This window comes from Canis lupus, chromosome 21, assembly GCF_003254725.2.
Source record: "Canis lupus dingo isolate Sandy chromosome 21, ASM325472v2, whole genome shotgun sequence".
Lineage (NCBI taxonomy): Eukaryota > Metazoa > Chordata > Mammalia > Carnivora > Canidae > Canis > Canis lupus.
The window spans coordinates 33,595,394-33,615,070 of NC_064263.1; the positions used below are offsets into that span (position 1 = coordinate 33,595,394).

At 36.5% G+C, this 19,677-nt stretch overlaps 1 protein-coding gene across 3 annotated transcripts in view; it reads right to left on the reverse strand.

Moving 5' to 3' along the window:
- Window positions 1-19,677, reverse strand: part of SBF2 (SET binding factor 2) — a 454,884-nt gene that overhangs the window by 78,967 nt on the left and 356,240 nt on the right. For all 3 annotated transcript variants that reach the window (XM_025459459.3, XM_025459456.3, XM_049098688.1), the window contains exon 18: window positions 5,897-6,067. In XM_025459459.3, the coding sequence (XP_025315244.1) occupies window positions 5,897-6,067 (171 nt within the window). The remainder of the gene's footprint in view (window positions 1-5,896; window positions 6,068-19,677) is intronic.

The window sequence follows — 19,677 nt, forward strand, 5'->3', positions numbered from 1 at the left end:
TTGAAAAGAATATGTATTTTGCTGTTTTAAAATGAAACGTTCTGAATATGTGTTAAATCCATTTGGTTCAGTGTATCATTCAAAGCTATTGTTTCCTTGTTAATTTTCTGTTTGGGTGACCTGTCCATTGATGTAAGTGGGGTGTTAAAGTCCTCTACTATTATTGAATTATTATCAATTAGTTCCTTCATGTTTGTTAACAACTATTTTATGTATTTGGGTGCTCCCATGTTGGGTGCATAAATATCTTCTTTGTGGATTTTCCCCTTTATTATTATATAGTGTCCTTCTTTGGCTCTTGTTACAGTCTTTGTTTTAAAGTCCAGTTTGTCTGAAATAAGTACTGCTACTCTTTTGACATCCATCTACATGATAAATGTTTCTCCATCCCCTCACTTTCAATCTGCAGGTGTCTTTAGATCCAAGATGAGTCTCTTGTCAGCAGCATATATATGGGTCTTGTTTTTTTTAATCTATTCTGTCATCCTCTGTCTTTTGATTAGAGCATTTAGTCGATTTACATTCAAAAATATTATTGATAGATAGCTCTTTATTGCCATTTTATTATTGGTTTTATTGTTTCTTAAGGTTTTCTCTGATCTTTCTTGTCTTTCTTCCGTGTTTGCTGATTTTCTTTAGTGATATATTTGGATTTCTTTCCCTTTATCCTTTGCATATTTATTAGTGGTTTTTGATTTGTAGTTACCATTAGGTTTGTACATACCCTCTTCTGCACATAGCAGTCTACATTAAGTTGATGGCCATTCAAGTTTGAACCCATTCTTTGCTCCTGTCATCCTCTCCATGTTTTAGGTATATGGTGTCATATTTTACATCCTTTTATTTTGTGAGCTCCTTGAACTTTTTTAATAGAAATATTCATTTTAACTGCTTTTGTGATACCTACTTTCATACTGTAATTTTTATCTTTCTCCTCCACTCACAGAGTTCCCTTTAGTATTTCTTGTAGGGCTGATTTAGTGGTCATGTACTCCTTTAATTACTGTTTGTGAATCTCTTGATTTCTCCTTCTATTTTGAATGTTAGCCTTGCTGGATAGAGTATTCTTGGCTGCAGACTTTTTTTTTTTTTTTTTTTTTTTACCACTCAGCACCTTAAATATATCATGCCACTTGTATTTGGCTTGGAAAGTTTCTGCTGAAAAATCAGCTGATGAAACCTCCTTATAAGGTTTCCTTTGTGTGTAACTGTCCTTAATATTTTTTCTTTATCTCTATATTTTGCCATTTTAATGATGAGATGTCTTGGTGTGGATCTGCTTATGTGAATTTTTTTTGGGATCCCCTTGCCTTCTGGATCTGGATATCTGTTTCTTTCCCCAGATTAGGTAAGTTTCCAGCCATTGTTTCTTCAAGTAAATTTTTTGCCCCCTTTTCTCTCTTTCTGGGACTTCTATAATATATATGTTACAATGTTTGATAGAGTCACAGAGTTCCTTAAGTCTATTGTTAATTTGCATGATTCTTTTTTCTCTCTTTTGTTGATCCTGATTACTTTCCTGATCCTAGTCTCCTAGGTCTTTAATTCATTTCTCTGCTTCTTCCATTCTGCTATTCATTCCATCAAGTGCATTTTTCATTGAATTTACTGAGCCCTTTGTCTATACTATGTTATTGCCTTTAGAGCTCTGTGTTAATGGTCTGTCTCATGGATGTTTTCCACTCTTTCCTCAAGTCTAGGAAGTCTAGTGATCCTTATGATCACTGATTAAATTCTGCACCAGGCACGTTACTTATATCTGTTTCATTTAGATCTCTGGCTGTGGCCTTGTCCTATTCTTTCATTAGGGACAAATTCCTCTGTTTTCTCATTTTATTTAAGTCTCTGTTGCCTATTTCTCCTGTTCTTGAGGATAATGGCTTCATGAAGAAGTCCTATTGTATAGTGTCTCCTATTTCCTTGGGCCTGGTGCTTCTATATGTGTCTCCAACATGTCCTGGTGTGGTCTGCTGTTGTGTCCTGGCTGCTTTATCCTTCAGGTCAGTCATCTGCAGAGGCTCTCTTTGCCTGTTGTAGGCAGTGTTTGGTTCCTGGCCCAAATGTGGCATGCTGTAATTAGGTATGCTCTGGTCTGCTTGTGAAATGAGACCTATTGCCACTGCCATTTGAACTGAGGCCTTACAAAACTCCTGGGTGTGGAGGGGTGCCTGGGTTAAGCACCCGCCTCTTGGTTTCAGCTTAGGTCATGATCTTGTGGCTTGTACGATCAAGCCCTACATATGGCTCTGTGCTCAGCGGGGAGTCTTCTTGGGATTCTCTCCCTCTGCCCTTCTCCCCACTTATGCCCATGCTCTATCTCAAATAAATAAATAAAGCTTAAAAAAAAACAAACACGGGGTGCCTGGGTGGCTCAGGCAGTTAAGTGTCTCCTTCAGTTCAGGTTATGATCTCAGGGTCCTAGGATCAAGCCCCGCATCAGGTTCCCCATTCAGCGGGGAGGCCTGCTTCTCTCCCTCTCTTCCCTCCTGCTTTCTCTTGCTATCTCTCTTTCTCAAATAAATAAAATCTTTTAAACAAATTATTAAAAACAAAAACAACCAACAAAACTCCCAGGTGGGGAGATGTAGTATTAGCAGGGATTTGGTCCAGTCTTCTAGGGGAGGGGATCTGCTATGTTGGGACTGAGAAGGGTGGTTCCACTTAGTGCAGGGGGCTTGGCATAAGCAAATTATGAAGTGAGTGTTGGTGCTGTGCTAGTTCCTGCAGTTCCATGTTTATGCTGAGGAGAGATAAATGGCACCTGCTAGCTCCTTTGTTACTGGAGGGGTCTCTCTGAATGTTGCCTTTCTGGAACATGCTCTGAGATGAACAACTAACCTCCCCACTGTCTGTCTCAGGTATTCTTCAGACTACTGTTTCCATGCTGTTATGTCCTTGGGTTGTTTGATCTGCTTTTTTTCCAAGAGCAGCCTGAATGTCCTCTGGGAATTCCTTGAGCCAAGTCTTCTGACCCTTAAAACTCCAGGTTTTAAGCTCCACTGGTTTTGAGAACTCATGAAATTTGGGCCCTCTTATTTTTTCTAAGTCAATTGCTATGGGGATTTCTTTTCCCCACGTGCTCCCCTGTGTGCTACTTTGTCTCTCACTCTTCTGTGCATCCATGGTTCTCTCCCTACTGCAGTGGCCATGATACATTTCCCTCCCAAGCTGCATCTCTACACGTTCTTTGATGTGGCTTCTTCTCTACCTTTAGTTGTGGAGTTTGTTTTGCCAGTCTTCAGATTGATTTCTGGGGTACTTAGGACAACTGGATATATTTGTGGGATGAAACAAGCCTATGATCCTCCTACTTTGCAGCCATTTTCTCAAAATTCTTTTTTTTCCATGAATCTGACAATGGGATTTTAAAGAATTTCCTAGTAGGCTAAAAAGTTGAGAAGAGCTAGTATGTATATAGTCTCACTTGTATCTAATCTAGGCATCATAGAGAGACTTCTCAGAAGAAAGGACAGAGTAGCAGTGACATATGTTTGCTCTACAAAGGCTTTTGAGTTATACCAATGTAAGCATTATAACTGCTTAAAAAACCTATCAAAAGCACCATACCACTCCAGAGATTTCAGGAACATGACCTCAAACTAACTTGCATCAGTTATAGTTACCATTTACTCAAATGCGTTTGGTGTTTGAAAGAAAAATCTGAGTTTTATATTAAATTAAACAATTCACACTAATGGTATATAATAAAAATTTGGAATATGAGATAAATGTCAGTGCTATTTTTTTTATTAAAGTTTCTGTTTTATCATACTCAAGAACAGACAAACAATATGTTTAAAATTACATGAGACATAGAAATATCTGAACACTACTATGTAGTTCCTGTTAGAAATCTAAATTAATGGGGGCACCTGGGTGGCTCAGTTGGTTAAGCCTCTGCCTTTGGCTCAGGTCATGATCCCAGAATCCTGGGATCAAGCCCCATATCAGGCTCCATGCTCAGTGGGGAGTCTGTTTCTCCCTCTTTCCTGGCTAATTGCCTCTCTCTCTCAAATAAAAAAAAAAAAAAAAAAAAAAAAAAAAAGAAATCTAAATTCATTTACCTCACATAAAATAAGATCAACTTAAAATGGAGGTTGATGCAAGATGCTTAACCAACTGAGCTACCCAGGCACCCTGCAATTTTCTTATTTTAAAATATTTTCTTGATATTTTTCTTAAGTATAATTTATGCTGAATAAACTATATGGAAACATATAGAATATTCCTAAAAGGAAGACTAGATTTATCACTGACATACTTCTAAGAACTATTGAGTTTTATATTTTTTAGAGCCATTTAACTTTTTGTTTTTTATATTTTATTTATATTCAATTAATTAACAGAGTGTATTATTAGTTTTAGAGGTAGAGTTTAATGATTCACCAGTTGCATATAATACCCAGAGCACATTACATCAAGTGCCCTCCTTAATGCCTATCACCCAGTTACCCCATCTCCCCACACATCTCCCCTCTAGCAACTCTCAGTTTGTTTCCTATACTTAAGAGTCTCTTATGGTTTGTCTCCTCTGCTTTCATCTTATTTTTCCCTTCCTTCCCTTATGATCTTCTGTTTTGTTTCTTAAATTCCACGTATCAGTGAAATCATATAATTGTCTGTGATTGCTTATTTTTCTTAGCATAATACCCATAGTTCCATCCATATAATTGCAAATAGTAAGTTTTCATTTTTTTTGATGGCTGAGTAATAATATTCCATTGTATATCTACCACATCTTCTTTATCCATTCAACCTTTTATGGACATCTGGGCTTTTTCCATATTTGTGGACATTGTGGACATTGATGCTATAAACATTGGGGTGTAGGTGCCTTTTCAGGTCACTATGTTTACATCCTTTGGGTGAATACCTAGTAGTACAGTTGCTGCGTCATAAGGCAGCTCTATTTTCAGCTTTTTGAAGAACTTCAAAAAAGTTTTCCAGAGTGGCTATACCAGCTTGCATTGGTTCCCCTTTCTCTATAACTTTGCTAACATCTGTTGTTTCCTGACTTGTTAGTTTAGCCATTCTGACTGGTATGAGGTGGTATCTCATTGTGGTTTTGATTTGTATTTCCTTGATGCCAAGTGATGTTGAGCATTTTCTCATGTGTCTGTTGGCCATTTGTATGTCTTTGGAGAAATGTCTGTTCATGTCTTCTGCTCATTTCCTTTTTTAAAAGATTATTTGTACATTTATTTGAAAGAGAAAAAGAGCAAGAGCATAAGCAGGAGGAGCACAGAGGGAGAAGGAGAAGCAGGTTCCCTGCTGAGCAGGGAGATTGATGAGGGGGCTTGATCCCAGGACCCTAGGATCATGACTTCAGTTGAAGGCAGATACTTAACCAGCTGAGCCACCCAGGTGTCCCTTTTCTGCCCATTTCTTGCTTCTGGTGTCAAGTTTGATAAATTCTTCATAGACTTTGGATACTAGCCCTTTATCTGAAAAGACATTTATAAATGGTTTTCTCCCATTCAGGAGGTTGTTTTTTAGTTTTGTCAACTGTGTCCTTTGCTTTGCAAAAGCTTTTTATAAGAATCATTTAACTTTAATTTGACATTTCTTCAAAAAGTTAATTGCACAAAGACATCTGCCCAGGTATTTTCTTTCTTTTTTTTTCTGTTCAACTTCCTATAATTGTTTCAAAAGAACTCCTACTTATTAAAATGTAATAAAACAATTCTACCACTAAAGAACGATATTAAGAAGTTATTATGGAAAAACATAATATCAGAAATCAACAGAAGAAAGATGCTCACCACAGGACTCCCTAAAATGAACCTCAAATATACTGGTAGAAAGTGACTGGATATTCTTTTGCCCTAGGAATATCTGAATAAGCTTTCTTTGAAGACAGGATGCCAGTCCCACACTAATATCTTTCTTCTCTTACCTTCTGTTTCAGATATGGGGCATGATTGTCTTCCTTGGCTGAGAGATACAGGGAGCGCACCTGTTCCTGCACTGCATTGTAGAAAGTTGTCTCCCAAAACTGCTGATTCGTCCAAATGGGGTGGTCCTGAACACAGGTGTAAGCAAACTGGCTGACTCCAGGGGCCAGTTTCTGTGAGAACATACAATATGCATCACCACAGGGCTGACAGTCATGGCAATTCAGAAAATTACAGGACTCATGGTTAACCACAGATATCATCAAAGGGTTTATCTAAACAGTATTTTACGGCAGTACAAGCTTAGCAATCAGCAACATATTCATTTTTAACTGACAACTTTGGGCTTGCTATGAAGCCCTTTACGGTTTCAGTCACTTTATGGACATTTTAGCAACAGCTAGAAATCAAAGTTATTATCTGATTTAGAGAATATTTGAAAAGTACTTGGCATTGTACTATGCACATAATAGACACTGTAGAGTTGGTAGCTCTTATAACAATTAGGATATATAAATGAAATCCATCATAACCTAAACATAAAACTTCAGATAATTCAAATTTTTTTCTACAGTATTTTTTTGAGGGCACAAAATGAAATGTGAGTGCGCCTGCAGCTTGGCCTTACACACAGAATGAAGGCAGATCATGCATTTGGGACTCAAGAAGAATCGTACCCTCCCTACTGATTACTCTAGCCCTTTTCCTCCCCACCAAGGCTGCTTCCTGTCTCACATACCCCTTTAGCAGACTGTCCTGGGCTTTGAGGGCCTTTTCTGGTAACCAAGTCTGGTCATAGGAGGTAATCTCAAACCAGACCTTCTTTTCCAGGACTTCTTGCTGGGCTTCAATGCACAAGTAAACCTTACTCTGTGATTTACAATAGAGAGAAGGAAAACTAACTCTGCAGGTACTTGTGTCACTTCATAAATATTGACATATCTTATTTAATACCGAATATAAGTTGCACATTATTGCCAATTTAAAAAGAGGAAATAAAAGTTCAGGGAGGTTTAAGTGATTGCCTAAAGTCAGATAACAAAATACAGAAGTAGTGAAGCTAGTTTTTTTTAAGCCCAAAGTTTGTTTGGTTCCAAAGCCCCTGATTTTTTTCTATACCAAATTGTCTTGCAAAAAGAACATCATAAAATAAGTACTAATTAGCACTGCTGTTTTTTTCTGCACTTTAGGATTTTCTTTCCAAAGTAATATTCTTCCTTGAAAATCTGATATGATTTTGATTAACATTGCATTTTGACTTTTACATATGATACATACTATCAAGTTTCAGTTAATGATTTAAACCATCTTTCCACAGCTCTTGCTTTCATTTCCACATATTAAAGCTATTTCAAAAAAATTTTAATCCATCATTTCTCAGCAAACAGAAGGTAACATTCTCAATAGACAATTTTCTTTGTCCATTTTATTTTTTGGAATTAAGTTTGTTTTCTGTGAGTAGAACTAAATATTGGACACTGAAGATTACCATTAAGGTTATATATATAGTTGGTTCATTTCTTAGGAATGCCTAACAGATGAATAAGATACCTGGTAAAAATGATATCCTCAATACATCCTAATTTCCTTTTTGGTCTAGAGCAGACTAAAACCTAGAACTGGAAATAGGCACCACACATTCCGTGAAACGTAGTACTTATGTAGTTGGAAGTCGGATGGCTGTGATTTTGCTTTTGAGAGTCTTTGTAATTCTGCATCCCAAGATAGGATTATGTACTGCTGCTGAGGTGACTGAATGTAACTCCTATCAGGTGGCTATAAGTTGGGCTTGACTATGAAACAAAAATCAAGAGTTCCCCAAGGGGAAGCTGCATTAGGATCACAGTTGATCTTCATAATGCCTGTATACTTGTTTAAAATACAGTTACGATCTACCAATGGGAAATAATGGGCAAAATGTGTGTGGTTTGTGCATACGTAAGCAGAAGCCACAATATGAATCACATATTCCTCCTATACTCTGCTTGTAGATACTTGGGGTGTAGGTTGCACTTCTGTTGTTGTTGCCCCGCAGCACTCTCAGGACTAACAATGATCTCAGTAGCAGTGCACAGACCTATTTTGAAAGGGATTTTAAAGGCATGAAATTCAAACAAGACAAAAGCATAATTTTCAGTTGCCTTTCCTGTAAGTACGGTCAAAGGCAGCACTATTTCTTACAAGTGCATAATAATAAATAGCAGCTCTTGAAATTTCAGAGTTCTGAAATTAATACAGATGAGTTCAGAAAACCACAGCTTTTTAATAAATTCTTATCAGTTTCTCAGATAAGGTACTTTTAGGATCATTGACACACCAAAAAAGCTATTATCAATTATAGATCTCTTATTACAACTTGACAGAGCTCCATAGGGATCTGAGAGTATAATGAAGCCTTGCCTTTCTTTTTCAGCACTTTTCTTCCTGATGTTGCATATTCCCTTTCCTTGGCACATATCAATTATCATCTTCCTATTTATTTTATTTATTTTTTAAAAAGATTTATTTATTTACTTATGATAGACATAGAGAGAGAGAGAGGCAGAGACACAGGAGGAGGGAGAAGCAGGTTCCATGCAGGAGACGTGGGACTCGATCCCAGGTCTCCAGGATCATGCCCTGGTCTGCAGGCAGTGCTAAACCGCTGCGCCACTGGGGCTGCCCATCTTCCTATTTATTGACAAACAAAATGAATAAGCAAAAACTCCCCTAAATCTTCCAAACAAAAGTGGACTGTATATGTTTCAAGGCAGAAAGATGTTATAAAATAGTGACAGTGGCTCAAAAGGTCAGAACTCACAACTTGTTTACCAGGTGAGAAACTGTAGCAGAGGGAAGTGACTATAGAATACTTTTTGGTGACAAGGCAGTCACACAATAGTTATTGCATCTGATATATGCATAAGAAATCATTAATTCCCAAAATACTTCAAATGTGATTATTTTTCCAAACATGAAATTCACCTCCTTTTTTTTGTGGCTTCCTGCTGTTTTGCCAGCCACAAGCAAGGCCCACTGTGTCTCTCACTGTTAGGATGGGCAGGGCTGCTCAATGATGGGTGGGTATGTTCTTAGGACCAGCAGAGGGCAGTAGCATCTTATTCTGCCTACATCACATCAGGGTTTTAGATAGGAATTAGAAAAATGGAGCATTGTAGTCTAGCTGGTCTTGAAAAGAGGTGGTAAGGTGAATAGTGCCTATCTTCACTGTATATTTGAGAGACTGGCTCTATGAAGAAAATGGATTTACCCAAGGTCATTCAGCAAGATGGATAGAGGAGAAAGGAATAGAAATAAGGTTTTCTATTATTCAACATCACTTCTGTAAGATACAAAAATTAAGATATTCCACAAAACAAAAACTATGTTATAATTATCTAGAGAAAGATGTGATAAGATTGTTTAGAGTTTCCAACTTGCTATGTCCTATGATAGTAATATTAGTTGTAAACAAAGAAAACAGGCATCTATCTATAAAACTATCTCCTGATTCTAATCTTTGGTTTGAAGAAAAAATTTTCTTTCGTTTGAAGAAAAAACTTTCCTAAAATGGTTTCTCAAATTGGCCTATATGCCAACTTTATGACCTTTTATTTTGCACAAAGATGAGACACAATGCTGTTGTCAAATGACATCTCTTCTTCTTTCCCTCCAATTTTGGCAATACTATTTAATTTACACTTCCTAATAATTCTTGATTCTTCTCTAAACAAACAAATGATATTTTGCCATACAATTTTATGAGATGTTAAAAAATATGTTGACTACCTTCCTTATCTAGAAAAAAAATAACCCAGATGGTACTAGATTAAGCAATGCCATTCATTTTCCACAAAGCGTTCAAAGGAAACCTCAGCAAGGGATAGGATATGGAGAATAAACTCACAAGGTTCACCAATCAAGAGGCCAGATTCAAATCCAAATAAATGGACACTTATCATCTCAGAGACGAGTTGGTCAAGGGAAAGGTTAAGATATCAGTATGAGGGGCCTGTCTAAGGTCTGGCTAGACATGTTTGTTCTCTAGGCCCAAGGCTCCAATTAGGGAGCTCAGATGGAAACCAGATTTCAGGAAAAAAAGCTAGCTAGTAGGACTGATTCCATAAATATGTAATGGTCTTAAAGAATAACACAGAATACAAAGATTCACTGTTTAAGTTGCTGGGTATTTCCTATCTAGCTCTGGATACTGGAATAAAAGTATACCTCTTTGCACAGTCTGGGGACAGTGCCAGCCAGTCATTTTATGATTCTACACTGGCCAGACCAATTCCAGATATTCAGTCACTTTAAGAATTTGAATTTTTTTTTGTTTCAAATTTTATTTAAGTTCCAGTTAGTTAACAGTGTCATATTAGTTTCAGAAGTAGAATTTAGTGATTTATCACTTACATATAACATCCAGTGCTCATCACAAATGCCCTTTTAATACCCAACACCCATTTAACCCAACCCCACCCCCACCCCCTTGCCTGCCTCCCTCCAGCAACCCTCTTTGTTTTCTGTAGTTAAGGGTCTATTTTATGGTTTGCCTTTCTTTTTTCCCCTCTAAATGCTTAGTCTGAGAGACAAACAAAAGGAAGATAGGAATAGGAAAAATGTGAATCAAAAACTAGTATTTATTAACTTTTTTTTAAAGATTTTATTTATTCATGAGAGACAGAGACAGAGAGAGAGAGAGAGAGAGAGGCAGAGACACACGCAGAGGGAGAAGCAGACTCTACTCAAGGAGCTCGTTGTGGGATTTGATCCCAGAACCCTGGAATCACGCCCTTAGCTGAAAGCAGAGGCTCAACCGCTGAGCCACCCAGGTGTCCCTGTATTTATCAAATCTTAAACAAACCTTAAATGTCTTTGCTTGGTGCATTTTTTTTTTAAACGGGACATTTTATATTGTAGATTTGGTTGAAGCCCATTCTGTACCTCTCTTGATCCCATTTCCCTCTGAATCCAGAGGTAACAATGATCCTGAATTAGGTATTTTTCACTCCCATTTATATGATTTTTATACTGTATATGATTCACAAATCATATACAGGGGTTATATTGTAGGTTTCATTTTATCCCTTACTGATGATGCTTCTCAAAGTATACAACTTATATTTCATTGACTTATATAACATTTAGTTAAACTATATAATTAATTGAAAAAAACACAACGAACTCTGTAAACATACAACTCAGAAGGAGCAGAAAGAGAATAGCCTATAAGCAAGGAGTATATTGGATATTGTGTGCACTAGTCAGTGGAATTTATAGAATGGTAAATAATCCAAGTAATTAAAAAAAGGTAACTGTTATAGTTTTTTCTGTTCTGCTACCTGACACTCCAAGATTGAACAATGAACGTAACCTCAAATTCCTAATGGTCTAAACTTCTCTCAGGTTACTTAGAAAATCCAGGCACACAATTCCTATACAAGAAGTATATTCACTCACCAGCATTGCCCAGTATTCATTTGATATGCCAATTTCAGTAGCTGGAATGACAGGGATGAAGTCCTTAAACCACTTATCCTTCTAATGATTCTCTGTATTAAGTTGTTTAGTAAATATTAAGAGATCAGATGACATTTCAATTTTTTTTCCTTTGTGGTCCAAAAACTAGTAGGTATCAAATCTATGCTTGTTGTCAAGTCCTCTGCCTGGTTTGGTAGTCTTTTTTTTTTTTTTTTTTTAAGGTTTTATTTATTTTAGAAAGAGAAGTAGAGTTGAGTGAGTAGGGCGAGGGGCAAAAGAAGAGGGGAAGCAGACTTCTCGCTAAATGTGGAGTCCAATGTGACCAGCAGCACTATTTCACAACCTTGAGACAATGACCTGGGCCAAAACCAAGAGTCAGATGCCCAACTGACTGAGTCACCTGGGAGACCCTCTGGGTTTGGCTTTTTTTTTTTTTTTTAAGAATGCATTTTATTTTATTGCAGTACTTCTTGTAGGGACAAAATGTGGAAACAGAGTGTATTACCATCACTAGGGAAATAATTGACTAAATGGTGGTATAGTCACATCACAGAAGATAAAGCAACACAGACTATTGTATGGCTAAGAGTGAGTAAGCTCTCTATCAATTGACCTGGAAAGATTTCCACTATGTATTTTTACTAAGAAAGGAAATGCAAAGAATTTTATAACCTCTTTATTTTGTAAAATGGTGAGGAGGAAATCCCCATGTATAGAGTTTGTCTAATTTAAGGAATAGGTAGAAGGTGTGCAAGGGCACACAGAAGTTGTTAACTAGCTCAGAGCAAGGGGGATGGAGTTATTGGGGAGAAGGGGAGAGAGAGGAGGTAAGCAGGTGGGTTAGCCTTCATATATATAATATATATTTTTTATATATATATATTTTTTTCTTTATTTATTTATGATAGTCACACAGAGAGAGAGAGAGAGAGGCAGAGACACAGGCAGAGGGAGAAGCAGGCTCCATGCACCGGGAGCCCGACGTGGGATTCGATCCCGGGACTCCAGGATCGCGCCCTGGGCCAAAGGCAGGCGCCAAACCACTGCGCCACCCAGGGATCCCCAGCCTTCATATATTTTAAAGGGATTCAAACCATACAAATATATTCTCTAATCAAAATGGAATTAAATTAGCAATTAATAACAGAAAGTTATCTGGAAAATCTCCCAAATTTGGAAACTAACTCATGGATCAAATAAGAAATAAAAGGGGAAATTAGAAAGTACTTTGCATTAAATGAACATGAAAACATATTAGAATTTATGAGATGCCACTAACCCATTTCTTTTGGGAAGATTTATAGCACTAAATGCCTGTGTTAGCAAAGAAGAATGGTCTCAAATCAATAACCACAGCTTACACTTAGAAAAAATAGGAAAAAAAAAAGCAAATTAAAGTCAAAGCAAACAAAAGAAGGGAATCAAGATCAAAGCAATCATCAATGAAACAGAAAAATAAAAAAAATCAATAAAACCAAAAGCAGATTCTTTGAGATTACTAAAATAAATCTTTAGCTAGACTGATTAGAAATAATAAGACAAAATTACAAATGTCACAAATGAGAGGTAACATCATCAAACATTCTACAGACATTTTATAAAAATCATAAAGAAATATGAACAACTTTATAGTCCATAATATTGACTATTTAGATGAAATAGACAAAGTCCTTAAAAGATACAAACTACAAACCTCACTCAGGAGGAAATATAACTTGAATATGCCCATAAGGATAAGAGAAATTGAAACTGTAGTAAAAAGACTTCTCAAAGAAAGCCCCAACATGAATGGCTCCACTAAAAACTCTCAAACATTTAAGAAATAACTTATACCGGGATCCCTGGGTGGCGCAGCGGTTTGGCGCCTACCTTTGGCCCGGGGCGCGATCCTGGAGACCTGGGATCGAATCCCACATTGGGCTCCCGGTGCATGGAGCCTGCTTCTCCCTCTGCCTGTGTCTCTGCCTCTCTCTCTCTCTCTGTGACTATCATAAATAAATAAATAAAAATTAAAAAAAAAGAAATAACATACCAATCTACCAAACTCTTCCAAATAATTAATGACAGAAGACCTCTCAACTCATTCTATAAGCGTGTTATCTCTGATTACAAAACTAGAAGACATTACAAAATTAGACCAATATGCTTCACGAATATAGATGCAAAAATTCTAAACACAATTTTAGCAAATCAAATGTAGCATATATATAAAAGGATAATACATTTTTACCAAGCAAATTGCAAATTCAAAATAAGGCAATGGCATAAAGAGTGAGGGTGGATGAGGTACTGACGAATCAATGGTTCCAATGCCCAGGGATTTTTGGTTTGGCAGATTCCAGAGATGAAATGACAAATACAAAGAGGCTATATATTTACCCCAAATAGCACATGTTCTAGAGTAACCTTTATTCATCCACTGATGAAAATGAATACTGTTCCTAGATAAAAATAATAGGTTAGCCACTCTAAAAACAGCTGATACTTCTTGGATTCCACTTTATCAGAGATTAAGGGGAAACTGCCTTTTAGGACTTAGGGAATGTTTTAGATGACCTGAAGTGATCACTATAAAACAATTTTTACAGTGCATCACAAAGGTCTAAAAGAGGTGGGAATTCATGATATAAAAAATTATTACATTGGACTTGGCAATGATTTATTTCTCAGATTATTAAAGGCATAATGATAAAAGAAAAATAAGGAAATTGTACTTCGCAAAATTTAAAAATTTTGTGCATCAAAAGATACTATCTGCAGAGTAAAAAGGCAACTCACAGAATGAGAGAAAATATCTGCACATCATACATAAGATAACCATACTCTGAAAAATATTACAAGTCATGTATCTGATTAATATTTAGAATATATAGAGAACTTCTAAAACTCAAAAATAACAACAAGAAAAACAGCCTGATTAAAAAATGGTTAAAGGACTTGAGTGGACATTTCTCCACAAAAGATAGATGGCCAATAAACACACGAAAAGATGCTCATATCACTAATGGTTAGAGAAATGCAAATCAAAACTATAGTAAAATACTACCTCACACCCATTAGGATTGGTACTATCAAAAAAGAAAAAAGCTAACTCAGAAAATAGGATGAAGGAGATTGGGAGATATAGGCTTCCAGTTATGAAATGAGTAAGTCATGGGGATAAAAGGTAGAGAACAAGGAATACAGTCATTGGTATTGCAATAGCATTGTCTCGTGACAGATGGTAACTACACTTGTGAGCATAGCATAATGTATAGACTTGCTGAATCACTATGCTGCACATCTGAAACTAATGTAACATTTTGTGTCGGCTATATTTCAATTAAAAAATAATATAAAAAATGAATAAATTAAAAAATCATACTGTATTCCTTAAACTTAGTGAAGTATGCTAATTATTTTTCAATAAACCTGGGTAAAAAAAAAACAGAAAAAAAAAAAAAACAAAAACAAGGGCTGGAGATGATATGAAGAGGGAAGACTTGTACACTGCTGTTAGGAATGTAAAATGGTGCAGCCGCTATGGAAAACAGTTGTGTGGTTCCTCAAAAAAAAAAAAAAAAAAGTCAGAAAAAGAATTATCATATGATCTAGCACCTCCACTTCAAAAGAACATATGGTGGCAGTGGTTGACAGTGATGTGAATGTATTTAATATCACTGAACTGTACACTTAAAAACGGTCTAGGGGAGCCTGGGTGGCTTAGCTGGTTAAGCGTCTGACTCTGATTTCAGCTCAGGTCATGAAATCAAGTCCTGCGTCAGGCTCTGCACTCAGTGGGGCATCTACTTGAGATTCTCCCTTTCCCTTTCCTTTTGCCGCTCCCCCTGCTCACACGCTTGTACATTTTCTCTCTAAAGTGAATTAATAAAAATCTTTAAAAAAAATGGTCAAGAAGGTAAATTTTATGTTATGTATATTTAACAACAATAAAAAAGAAAAAACTAGCCCACAGTCATGAATAGCAGTTGTAGTCATTCGTCACAGTCTGGTAATTCAGAAGATACACTATGGAAGTAAATCTAAGAAGATTATACTATAACATATGCTCACTTCATTTCAGGGTAGCTCTGCCCCATGGCAGTGGGAAGATCCAATAAACAAAACACTCAACATAGTATCTGGCACTTAATATGTATTTAGTAAACAGCAGCAGTAGCCAGGGGCTAATGGAGATAGAGCAGGCAGTGGCATAGTTATACAGGTCATTGTATAACAGGTGAAAGCCTATGTGGGAAGTCATGGATATCTTAGAAAAATATGAGCACCTGCCTGGGTAGACAATAAACAGTTTTAGGGGTCTGCAGAGGTAGCAAGGCAGACCAGGCTCAGAAAGCTGCCTATGGCCATTCACCTCTAGATAATCTGCATATAATACGTCCCTTTTTTTTTTTTGTTATATCAGGATAAAAAGACAAAGATGTATCCCCTGGAAGTGTACATTTCATTACTTTTATGATTAAACTTTACAGTTAAACCTTCTGATTAAATTTGGATATTATCACTACTTGAGAGACTATTCTGATAATGAACTGAACCTAGAGGAAAAACACAATTAGCAAGCTCTAATTTTTAATTTGAATTTCATTACCAATAATGTAAGAAAAATGAACTTCCTTATACTATATTCTGTTTTGTATTAGATGAAAGCAGAAACCAGTGCTATTGAATTACAATTTTGTAGTACATCTTTTCCTTTCATAGTTTCCATCTATTCAACTTTTCCAAAGACAAAAAACAAAACAAAACATAAAAAACCCCAAAATATTCTTTTGTTAGAACTAAAGCTAAGTAAGTTTTGAAAGCATTTCCTATGAACAAAAGAATCAACATCTTAGGGACTATATTTCTGAATTTCACTAAAGTTTTGACTCAAAAATTTAAGGCCGTTGTCAATGACCAAATAAAGACTCAAATTGTAGGTTACATTCATGGTACAGTGAACCGTGGGTGAAGTAACTGCAACTGTTACTTCAGTGCCTACATTTTCTAAGGGTTTTATTTTGAAACTGTGGTCTTCAAAGAATGAGTGACGGATAGCCAGTGTGATTCACTAAGGTGGTGCCTACGCAAAGTGGAGGCCACAGAGCAGTAAATACTGGGGTTGGACCTTGAACAGTTTCTGACTGATAGAATATTCTGAGATGAGTCACCCAAGCTGTAGCTTAAGTTCATTATGAAGATAACACCTTCTTGACGTGGATGTGTATCTGAAAAAGGCAGACACTAACCTATTTTTGAGAAGTAAAACTTAGTATTATATGCTGACTATATATAGTAGGGAAAGAAAATGTATTTCTTAAAAAGAAATATGCCCCTGTTTTTGAGGAAAACAATTCTTCTTCAACTTTAGTTCTACTGCTTCTTTTTCAAGTTGGAAAGATTCATTACAACTAAGTCTCTAAATAAGGAACAAGCTGTTAACCCAGTAGCCATTTTGCAGGAAGAAGAATTATCTACTGAATCATATAGATTGGGTCAAAGTTATCAAAGTGTTTGCACAGGTAAGCCCACAACTATATCTAGAATTCTAGAAAATAAGTAAATAGTAGTAATTATTTTGCTAAAAATAACCAAGACAGGTCCAGGGTTAAGAATAAATAGTTGTAAAGTATATTAGACTGTTCTAGGACTGAAGATGGTCTTCAAGCTCCAGGGGATCATTTCCCACCTCTAAGGCTTTTAGGAACACCACAACATTCACCTCCTCACCTCTATTCCCAAGCTCTATGTCCATTTATTGTCTAGAATTTTACTGTTCTTGTTTCATTCTTATAGCTTAAGGCCTAGTTCCTAGTAAAAAGAAAATATCCCTTCGAGTCTATGGATTCCTTACCCAGGTGCCTACAACTGACTATGAAAGAAGGCTTTGAGATTAAGTTTCCTTAACAGGACAAAAGAAACTGTCATTAAAGAATCAGGAATCTACAGCAGGAGAAAATAAAAGAGCCAATGAAGTTGGAAAAGGGCATGGAACAAGGTTGGGGAAATCACATATTTTCCCCAGTGTGCCTGGTCACCTCACCCTAAGGGGTCTGGTCTGGGTCACTGGAATATGCAGAAAAAGGTTCCCAATTTATGTAGAGGTGGGAGGAATACAAGTCAATGTTGATAAGTGGCAGTAGATTTTTCTGCCTATCATCAAACATTTGTATGAGTGTGCACATCTACTGCTGTGAGAGCACAAATGTGGAAGTATATGGGCACACACAAACACATACACATAATACTTGTGAACTTTAAATCACTTACTTGTTTTGAAGTATAGACTCATTAAATTAAATGAAACCCCAGAGATAATTTTTTCATTGACATATGGGATGCTGAGACACACAGAAGTAGAGGGGCATAACCAAGGTCACACAGCTAGTTATAGAAGTGCTAAAACCAGAAAATGGTGTTTTATAAGGTATAAAATAATTTGGCCACATCTTTCCAATCCTCTTGACTTCCTAAGTACTATCCACTCATGTAGATATCATCCTGCAGGTGAAAGAACTGATTCCCTCTGTGCTAAATATACCCCTTCCTTCTTCCCTTCCCTCCTTCCTTCTTTCTTAAAGAAATTATTTGAGAGAGAGAATGACAGAGATAGTGAGAGAGAGTATGAATGGGAAGGAGAGGGAGAAGTAGGCTCCCCGGTAAGCAGGGAGCCCAACATGGGGCTTGATCCCAGGACCCCAGGATTAGGACCTGAGCTGAAGGCTGACGCTCAACTGACTTGAGCCACCCAGGCACTTCTACTCTGCTTTCTGGTTAAGCTATTTCTTCCACTTGGAATCTCTCCTTCCAACTTCTACTGGTTAAAATCCTACTCAATCACCAGGATTCTGTTCAAATGCTACCTTTTCCAAAATGCCTTCCTGGTTGCTTCCGCTCTGTTTCCAATTTGTTATAAATTGACTGATTATGTCCCCCTAAAATTCATATGTTGAAACCCTAGCCCCCACTATTGTGTATTTGAAAGAAGTAATTAAGATTAAATGCGGGGTCCTGAGAGTGGGGTCCTGATCTGATAGGATTAGTGTCCTTCTAAGAAGAGATACCAGAGAGTGCTCTCTCTCAACCCCTTTCCCTTCCTCCTTCCCTTTCTACTGCATATGCACTGAGGAAAGGTCATGTAAAGACAGCAAGGAGGCAGCTCCAAGTCAGACAGAGTCCTTAACAAGAAATTGAATTGGCCAGAACCTTGATCTTGGATATCTAGCATCCAGAAGCATGAGAAAATAAATGTTTATTCTTTAAGGCATGATCTATGCTATTTTGTTATGGCAGCCCAAGCAGATCAAGACACTGTCTTATGCAGAACTTTGTTTATACTTCTCTAATAATTATTTTATTCTGTTTTTACTTTTAGGACATTTTTACTCAAGCATGTGCTGAAATTACATGTTAGAATCTCTCAGAATTAAAAAAAAAAAAAAAAAAAAAAAAGAATCTCTCAGAATTATCCAAGATGGAAGAGCTTTTGACAGATTTTAGTGGCCATTATGCTCTATTTAGTAGCAATAAGGAGAATTAGTATTTTTATTGCAGAAAATAATCAAGATATAGAGGGCTTTTCAAAATAATTTTCTACTGTTTTCTAAGAAGATGTATCATATGAAATCAGTTCCTACATTGTTCTGTTTTTGCATGCTCATTAAGAGATCATAAATATTAAAAGACCAACAATTTATATACTAGGTTCTATATACTAGGTTTTATAAATAAAGTATTGAACTATTAATCAATTAAACATAAATAATTTTAAAATTTTGTGTACATATAGTCTCTCCCCTAATGGCCTTTGAGGGAGAAACCATTTCTGGCACATATTGGCATCAACTCAAATGTCCAGTTAAAGTACCTTAAATATGAACATTAGAGATACATAGAATGCTTGTTGAACTCTAAAGAAGTTAATTATATATTTTCCAGGGGTTTGCTTCTAACATTACAATTTTTATTCTAATTTTATTGGTTGGAAATGTCACCCAAGAGCATAATAAAACTATCTAATTTCTCACAGCCATTCCAGATGGTTCTCTGACTTTTTCCTGGTAATCCCCTGCCATCAACACAAAAGCAGTCCAATGACTGAGGGTTCCGGCACTGCTTTCATTTCCCAATACTTAAATCTCCTGCTGAACATGGTCTCTCTTTATCTTTATGTCTCTCACATTATGTAAAAATCTATCAGTGACAAATAGGAACGACTGCAAAGCTGAAGAAATTAAAAACAGACCTCATAAGTTAGGTACAACATGTTTCTCTTTGTACATAAAGGGAATTTGCTGAGTCACTGAGTCAAGTATTTATAGCACCACATAATTTATTTTCT